Source organism: Heloderma suspectum, chromosome 11 (assembly GCF_057233095.1).
Source record: "Heloderma suspectum isolate Gila_16-S chromosome 11, 16-S_ref, whole genome shotgun sequence".
Lineage (NCBI taxonomy): Eukaryota > Metazoa > Chordata > Lepidosauria > Squamata > Helodermatidae > Heloderma > Heloderma suspectum.
In genome coordinates this window covers 38240923-38250389 of record NC_139468.1, presented here as the reverse complement: position 1 = coordinate 38250389, position 9467 = coordinate 38240923, and the positions used below count along the sequence as shown (strand labels likewise).

At 41.4% G+C, this 9467-nt stretch overlaps 1 protein-coding gene across 3 annotated transcripts in view; it reads left to right on the top strand.

The window, feature by feature from the left end:
- Positions 1-9467, top strand: part of CHD2 (chromodomain helicase DNA binding protein 2) — a 105885-nt gene continuing 96418 nt past the window's right edge. For 2 of the 3 annotated variants that reach the window (XM_084817428.1, XM_084817430.1), the window contains exons 1-2: positions 207-746; positions 1093-1230. In XM_084817428.1, coding sequence (XP_084673554.1) covers positions 1169-1230 — 62 coding nt within the window. In that variant the 5' untranslated portion in view covers positions 207-746; positions 1093-1168. Of the gene's footprint in view, positions 86-206; positions 747-1092; positions 1231-9467 lie in introns of those variants that run through there. The other variant, XM_084817429.1, reaches the window with a different exon arrangement.

The following is a 9467-nucleotide window of genomic DNA, read 5'->3' as shown; positions in this document are numbered from 1 at the left end:
TGGCTTGGAAAGGGTGTCTGAACCAGATGGGGTTAAGTTGCCCCCTCTACAGATGGGAGTTGGTTGAAGATGCTAGTGATGGGGGGTAAGCTCCCTTTTGATGGAGGCTCCCTCTCTTTTTTTGGGTGGAAATGAAGGGGTGGGTCTATGGTACATCACCTGAGTTGTGGGGTAAATGTAGAGAGTGTCAATCAAAGGCAGAGCTCAGAGCTGGGAAGAAAGCTCTAGATGGCGGCTGTGCCTTGGAGAGCGCGCTGAGCCTCCCTGCTTTTTTTTCCCCCCTCCGCCACTTTTGCGTAACTTTGCCTAACTTTTAGGCACCCTCAAGGGGCTCTTGCGGCCCCTTGCCTCTCGCAGGGACTGGCGTAGGGAGGATCGAGCGTTTTTCGGGCAGAAAAGCAGCTTTTGGAGGCTCTTTCTCTTCGCCTTGTTGGAAAGAAGCAGCCGTAAAGGCAGCCCAGGTCGTTGTTTTTCCCAGCTTGGAAGCCATGGTGTACCTCCATTTTTGTGCGCTCTCCTAATGAGCTTTTCCTCCGGATCTTTTTTTTTTTTTTTTGGCTTTAATTATCGCCTCTGGCGATTAAAGGAATGCAGATCGTTTGGGATTAAACTCTTATTATATTTTTTCAAAAGAAATACGGCTTCTTTTTCTCCGTCAGGGTTGCCTTTGAAATATTTTGGAGCTAATGTTTTCCCACGACCTGAAACTAATATCGTGCTGGATCTGGCTCTGGTGCCTGGATCAGGTAGGTGGATGGTTATTAACTATCGTTTTGAGGGTTTTTATTCTTTTTGAATACTTTTGATTTTTTCCCCTCGACCGATTTGAACGACCCTGGAATGACGCAATAAAATACCGAGAATACTTTGCTTCCAGGGTTACTTCAGGAAAGTTTGTAGGATGCTCCCAAGGGCTGTGTACCCTCGTGGTGTTTTTTTTTTTAAATGTGTAAATATTCTCCGTTTTTCCCTTGCTGATGAGCCTTCTGCATTATTGTAATAAATATCATTGCAGCGTCAGGACTTTTTGTTCTTGGTATTGAAAGCCAAAGGCATAAACTGGGACCTTACCTTTCTTTCAACTTTTGACAGTAAATACCTGGGCACAGGACTTCAAAGCAAATACAGCCACCCCTCTACCTTTACCTTAATATTTAAGAATTAAAAGATGCTGAGAAATACGGACAAAAGCCAAGGAGAGGAGGGTTCTGTCCACAGCAATGCTTCGAGGTATGATCTATCAACTTTTATTTTTTTTATTAACCTGATCACACTGTTTACCTTTTGACAGCCTTGGGTTACCCTTAATACAGAAGCAAAATATATATTTCAATGCTTTTGATTCTTTTCTTAAGGAATGACCTTGAGATTGCTAATATGCCACACCCTAATTTTTTTTGGTAGCAATTTTCTGGAAGTTGTGGCGTGACTTAAAGGCCCCATGCCATAGTTAAAAGGTAAAGTACCTTTATACAGATGGAACCCTTTCCTGTATATTATGGAAGTTTCAGCTTTTAAATTTTGCGTTTTTGAGGGATTTTGTGCTGTGAAAAATGACCTTGCCTGTGTAGCTGTTGCTGCATTGCACCATTTTACATACAAGGGATTTTTTTCCCTTTGGAGAATTTGTGAAGTCTAAACTTCACCTGAAGGCCAGACAGAAGCCTGATAGTATTGTAAATAAAACTACAGAATGTTATATGAATGAAAAAATGTTCATTTTAACATAAAACCCAGAAAGTGTGTGTTTGGCTGACACCCCTTACTTTGGTATTCAGTTTGGGTTTATGGAACTTTGATACTGTTTAGGTATTTTAATATATTTTGACCATATTTTGACTTTAACCATACTTTCACCCTGATGGTGTTGTTTCCATTTTTAAAAGAGAAATAACCTAACTATCTTAATGGGGTCCCTTGGAATCTTGGGTATTGTTTTAAACTTGACATATAGTTTGTTTTGGGATTTATGTGTTATGTTTTTTGGAGGTGGTGGAGAGGCAAGCTAAATTAAAATTTTTTTTTTTAATTTGATGGTGACACTTTTCACTTCAATGCTGTAGCAATAGAAAAATGAGCCTCCAATAAATCTAATACTACTTTCCTGCAGTATGTTTACTTATATTTCCCTGTTTTGTTATTAAATCCCTTTTTCAGCTTTTGAATATTTATAATCCTGAAACTAACTTATTCTGACCTGTGCAATGTTATAAATGTATGAATGATACATTTTGATGTCCAGATTTTAATCCATTAAATATACTAGAATTTGAAATTATATCCTTTGGTAGAAAAATCCTTGGAGTGTAGGGTATTTCTTGAAGTATGTTAAGTACTTTTAAGACATTCAAGAGTTAACAAATATAAAAGATTTCAATGAAGGTGGACATAGTTATTGAAGATCTAAACTGATTTAACTGCCAATTTCTGGTGATGGAAGAAACTATTTGATTTCCACACAAATGTTCAAGAAAGCTTGGATCTCAGTTGAATAATACAATTTTCAGCTGTATGAAACTCACAACTCTAAAATGCAGTTATAAAAACTGAAATTGCTGACCTGGTGAAAAAGGTGATTTTGAAATTAAAAAGCTAATACATGTTGACAATAGGAACCAATGCATTTTTTTCAAATCAGTGTGATAAATTGAACAAAGGGGTTTGGCAGTGTGAGGAAGACCAAGCTAAACATTCAAAATAAATGCTGTGAAACTGAGTGAATTAGGAGTAACATTAGATTAAGCACCCCTTTAACAGTTTTTTCCCTTGGGTATATTATTTGCATAACCTCCACACATGAACTTTTGCTTTCTTGGTAACAGAGGATGTGTTCAGCATCAAGCAATATGTTAGCACTTACTGTATTAAAATAAAGATACCAGTTCCCCTCCCTGCTGGTGCTCTTCATCAGAATATATTTTCTACTGACAGTAGTCAGTCACATGTACTGTGGGAAAATAATTAAGCACTGTAAATGGTTCTTTTTTTAAGCTCATTTTCCTGAGCTGCAAATTGTCTTATTGTGAAATGTGCTCTTGCATCCTTGGGTTAGATTTAGGAGGTGTGTCCGTGGGGAAATTACGTCTAGGAAGGCAGCCTGAAACTTGTGTGTGCATATCATACTTGTAACTTCCTTTCTGAATTGGCCTGGGGGTTGGGGACCACGTAATCCATCTATGACATCAAGTCGTCTTTTGATTGGAAGTTAAGTGTGTGGTGGTGGTGGTGGTGATGATGAGGCAATATCTACATAAGACTTGGATGCGATTAGCGCTCATATACCTTGTATGATTTTTAGCAGAAAGACGCAACCTTTTCTTCCCCCCTGCCCAGAAAAGACTGCCCCAAGACTTTTCTCCCTTCAAGTGTGTCCCATGCTTAAGAGTGTAAGAATCCATTGTACAGAGAACACAATTCCTTCTGGGAAATAGATCAAAAATACACTTTATTCTTAAGGGAAATGTTGCATTAACTCCTACTCCACAGTTTTAGGAAATAATTTGTCATTGGAATCATTTGTTCTCCCGTTCTTCAGTATTCAGATATACTGGATGGGTTAAAAACCCAAAATTCTGGCCTCCTCAAGTATGCTTCAGGCACCTGTTCAGATACAACTTGGCATTACACAAATTGTCACATGCTGTGGAAGTCACATGTTTCTCTGTATTTTTTTTTTTTAAGCTTGAAGCCCTTTCATGGTTATACAGGTTCAAACCTTTTAATTTACCTCAAACCTAACAAGTGGAGCTGCAGCTAAACCAACCTTCCCTAATCTGGTGCCCTCCAGATGTTTTGGACCACAGTTTATATGAATCTCAGCCAGTATGGCCAATAATCAGGAAGTATGGGTGTTATACACCAAAACATCTGGAGGGCACCAGGTTGGGGAACACTGAACTAAACCAGGAGTGTTCTGTGGTAGCAGTGATTATGTCTACCAAGAATGTCTGCATGAAAAGCTGTGTTAGCTTATTCTACAACAAAACTGTCAAGGTTATGATGAAGATGTAACATACTCTGTAGTTTGTTTTTTAAATGACAACAATCCATAAAGTCACAAACCAACATGAGCTTTGCCCTGGGTCTTGATTGAAACCATATGACTTCATTAATTTATTAAATTTCTATACCACTACACAGCAAAGCTTTCTGAGTTGTTCACAGTGCAAAATACAAAATCAAATCACAATATATGACATAAAAAAGAAGAACTGAAAGACAACCTCCAATTCAAAGCCTGATTTAAAGTGCAGTCTGATACTTCTTATATAGGGGGCAAGTCACATTGAACTCGGTTGAACTTGCGAGTAAACATGCTGCGTTAATGAAAAGCTCTCTGAAATAAAAAAAGGATTTTACCTGTTGACTAAAAGCCAGAAGGATACCATGTGAATCTTTCTGGCAAGGGAGTTCTACAACTGGGGGGCTACCACCAAAAAGGTCTTGCAACTTACATCTCTATACCTCAGGTTTCAGGTGGTGGAGGTACCTGCAAAAGAGCCTATATATTCCTGTAAACTTTGGGGGTAGAAATTTGGGGGTAGAAGTGACCCAAGACTGCAGTCCTACTTGTGCTGTCAGCCCAGTCCTTGAGATGTTCACTGAGAAATAAATTCGAATTCGGTGGGACTCCTTAGTAAGCATAGTTGGGATCGGGCTGTTACTTGGAAGTAAGTTCCATTGTAATCAGTGGAATGTGTTCCTGGTAAACTTCACAGGATTGGGGCATTCATGAGGATGCTGTGTAATGTTATGCCTTGTAACAATGCTAATAGCTGTTTGAGGCTTGCTTTTGTGCTCTTCTGAACACATGTACATGACACAAATCTGTATGGCAATTTTTATATTTGCCTTCATGCACCACAGCCTAAAGTTAGACAAAGAGTGCAGAGTAAAAAGCAGAATTTGGGGGGTGGGGGTGGGGATTTCGCCTGCTAATGTTTGTCCTGCAAGCTGGGGGATTTTTCTGGGCGGTTTCTCATTAAATGGGGATGCGTGGAGCTGCACCATGCAGGCTTCTGTTAACAAGGAACATTCAGTTAGTGGCAGCCATTTTATGAAACACCACTTGTATGAAGGAGGATTTTAGCTGGAGACAATGAACAAGGGGTGGGGGGGGGGAGAATAACTGCTAGCAAGACCTTTGTAGGGTTTCTTTCACTTCTATGTCTTAGCCCCAGATCATTTTATTTGGAGAAGAAAAGCAGGATGGGTGGGTGGGAGCAAAATAAGAAAACGCTAGGCATTTTATTGCAGGTCTGGTCTGTCACAAAATGGCTGTTCCTTTGTGCCGCATAGCTGACAGACATATACTGCATTGCACTGTGTACCCTTAAAAAAAAAAAAAAAACTCAGCAGGAAGTTGCTGGTGCGGAGTTCAAAGGCCATATTGGGCTGGATGCAAGCTGTGGTTGGCTGGCGGCTTGCTTGGTAACGGGAGGGTCAACAGTGGAGTCTGTGTGGCGGCCGCAGCCCTGCCGTCCTTGTGACGTCGGCAAGAGCACTCTCATTTCTCACAGCCTCTCTTCCGCTCTTGGCAGAGACAGCATTCTGCCTGTGCAGCCAACTGGGGAAGATTAAAAAGAGCTGTGCGGTGTGCTCACTTCAATGCTGCTGGAAAGCAGGGTGGCAACGAAGGAACAGCGTGAACACGCATTGCCCCCGCCCCCCAGTCTTTTTAAAACAGTAACTTTTAGGGAAAAAAAAAACAAATGCAAAGAGACGGCGAGAAGAATCACACAAGTTTTCACAAACTACGGAAGAATATAGAATATTCAACACTGGTGATGGAATGAATAAACACTCAAGTTAGCTGAAAGCTGGGCTTTCCTGAGTGCCTTGCTTCCCATATGACCAGATGCTCAAATCATTTCTGGGAGAACAATGGAGAAATTTGTGACACCTTTAAAGCAGCCTTCTCCAACCTGTTATCCTCCAGATGTTTTGGACTACAGCTCCCACCATCCCCCAGCCAGCATGTGGCAGCCCTACATATCTAGAGGGCACCAGGTTGGGGAAAGCTGACTTAAAAGCTTACCATTTGTTGTGGCATAAGCTTTTGTGGTCTAAATCTTCTGATGCCTTATCCGATTTCTGAAGAATTACTCTGGTTTTGTGAATTTGACAAAATTGCTTCATTGTAGGTTACCTTGTTCTAAGCTATAGGGCTACTGTTTTTTTTTTTTTTAGTGTTTGGATGCAAGTCAACAAAAGGAAATCAAATATTTTATGCGGGAGGCTGCTTTTATCTTTTGGCAGTCTTTTTTCCTTTTTTCCTTTTTAGGAAATCTTTAACAGTGGGGTTTCACAGACTTGAGTTTACTGGATAAAAAGGCTAGTTTTCATATCCTGTAATGTCCTGTAATCTTGGGCACCTGGCCAGTTGTGCAATAATTCAGATGAAGTATCATTTTAAAACATTTACTTAAATATTAAGATGTCTGCAATCAAGCCTGCTTGAAAATTGCACTGCCTTGTCTTGGAGGTTCATCCTTTTAATCTTGGACTGGCTCTGGTGCCGAGAGAAATGCACTCTGCACATGCAAAAAGGCACTTTTGTTATTTCTCACAGATTTCTTGAAAATAGGTTTAGGGGTTCAGTCCTAGCTCCAGTATAGGTCCTGGTCTTAATTCAGCCTGGTGGTCCTTTGAAAACCTTTGAACTAAAATGCTTGATACAAGAATTAATGGATGTGGTTGCTCTGTCATGATCTGCTGTTCCTAATCCCAAACTGATCTGCCTCAAATCCTACATCAGTGGTCTAATAAACCTTTTGAACGCTTGAAAAAACTGGCTCTTAACAATCCAGTAGATCTCCAGTAGAACAAATGTCATCTAGTTAAGATGTAAGAGATCTGGAATGCTGTAGGACTAGTTTTATCTTCCTTGCTCTTTTGACTTCCCCATTGTTTCCTGAATGTACACATGTGTTTTACAGATGGCCTCATTCTTAATTGTTTGCTCTTTGTTCCCGGAAGCAAGCTGTTGTCAAGAATGGGAGGAGTAGCCCAAATACTGAATCTGGTTTCCTGAAGAGAGAAATCAAACTGCCTTGTTCTAGATAACTTTAAACTCTTGGTATTATTTCTTGCATGAGCTAACATAACTACAGACAAACTGCCAAGTATACAGGTTATTAGACTGCAGCCAATTTGAGTATGCTGAATTTTTAAGTAACATTTAAAAAGTGTTTTAATCCCTCCCTTTACCTGTGTTTCACAGCTGTCTCAAATCATAACTTCTGAGTAGTCATCTGTCTTGTATTTCCGTTAAAAAAAATGCTTTGCTTTTTTGTTTTTAAAGTGAAAATTGCTTTTCATGGTGCTGAATTTTTATAACTCAGCAAGATCATGTACCTTGTGGGCGCTTCACATCTGGAATGGGAAAAGCCAGTGAGTTGTAACTACATGTGGAGGCATTACTAGTATTTAGGATAGAAAAATGAAAATAACCTTAGCCCAAACCTGCCCTGCAGTATGTAATTACTAGGATGTATTTAAATTTCACATGAGGCAAAGCTATCCAATTAATTTCTCATTCAAATAATCTCAAAGTTTTCAGTGAATTTCCACCTGCCCGAATCATCCCAAACCAATGGAAAATGATTTCTTCTAAACTTAATTGTCATGCAGGGAGAGATTTTCTTTTGGGCAGGGTGCATGGGGGTGTTGAAGCATGTGATGAGGGGAAAGTTTACCTTTCCCTTCCCAGCTGCAATTCCCCTTGAAAATTGTATCCTGCATGGCAGATAAAGTGCAATCCTATGCATAAAAAGGTAAAGGTGTCCCCAACCAGTCGTGTCCGACTCTAGGGTGCGGTGCTCATCCTCATTTCTAAGCCGAAGAGCCAGCGCTGTCCGAAGACCCTTCCGTGGTCATGTGGCCGGCATGACTGAACACCGAGGTACATGGAACGCTGTTACCTTTCCCACCGAGGCGGTACCTATTTATCTACTTGCAGTTTCTTGCTTTCGAACTGCTAGGTTGGCAGAAGCTGGGACTGAAGACGGGAGCTCACTCCGTCACGCAGCACTCGGGTCTCGAACTGCTGTCCTGCCGACCTTCCAGTCTGCAGTTCAGCGTCTTAACCACTAAGCCACCGCGGCCCCAATCCTATGCATATTTAGACAGAAAAAAATCCTACAACTTCCAGCATTCCCCCATCAGCACTGGGGAAAATAGGTCTGGGGCCCTAGCAAATAGATTCGGGACTGTGGTCCTGTGAGCCCAGGCCTAGCAATGCTCCTGCTACACTCCTGCCTCCAACCCCCAAGTCAGTACATCTTACATTCCCCCCCCCGCCTGCCCCACTCACTGTGTTAGACGACAACCAGAAAATCCACATGACACCCCCATGCTTCAGAAAAGCATGCATAAAATAAACATAGATAACAGAGTATAAGTCTAGTTACACCATTTAGCTCTTCCTCTGCTTCTCTCCCCCCTCCCCGCCCCCAGCGTGGTTAAGGCCTGCAGCAGAACGAAGTGGTAAAGTCCTGAGGTGGCTGAGTAGACCACCATGTCAGACTGAAGCTAGGGTGGTGGGGAGGGGGGTATTTTTGAAGCCCCCCTTTTAAAATCCCTTTAAATAAGTAAAACTGACGCAAAAGGGGAAACATTCTTTTCTCGACTGTTACGTAGTGTGCTGTTGCAAAGAGTTTCGTGTTTGTTTTTTTAAGGGAGGAGAGTATTCAAGAGCGTTGCTTCCGCCCCGCCCTTCTATCACATGCATAGGCCAGGCCTTAGCATGCATTCCCTTTGAAGGGTGTGTATGTATTTTGAAGCTCTTCTGGTGTTGTACACAAATGGCTTCCGACTGATCTGTTGCCTTCGAGGTACGTGTGCTTTGGCACGTGGTTATGCAAACCTGCCATTGCTACCACTGGAAAGCCGTGAGCGTGGAATATGTGGTCTGATAATGCCGGTTCCCAAAGTGGCTTGAGGGGGGTGGGGGGAGAAACTGATCACTCTTCAGAAGTCACACTTCGAAAGCAAAACCTAAGTTAGTTCCCCTTGTTGCGCAAGGCAATTGTTTCAAGATTCTTGTGGGTGGGTAAAAATAGGAAGAGGGGACTTCTCTGTCTAAAGCATAGGTTTTTGTTCGCGGCGGGTCCAAGCCTTAATCTGCAGACCAAGAACTTGAACAAATGAGGTGATATTTTAATTCAAGCTACTATCCAACAAGATGTTGGCACTGAGTTTTTGCTTCCTTAACTGCAGTTACTGAAGCCATTTTTTTAAAAATTGAATTTCACGACCTCCTTGGTTTTGGTTTCAAAGTGTGAGAATTTTTACCAAGTTAATATCACCCTGCATTTTCTGCTTTTTGCTTGAATATTTCTGACTGAAGAAAAGCCCTGTGAGATTTGGGGCTTTGCTTTTAGCATTAGGAACATTGGCTGGGAGAGTGGAGGAAGACGGGGCATTTATCTTTGTAAAAAAAAACTGTCCCCATCACATTTCTAGGG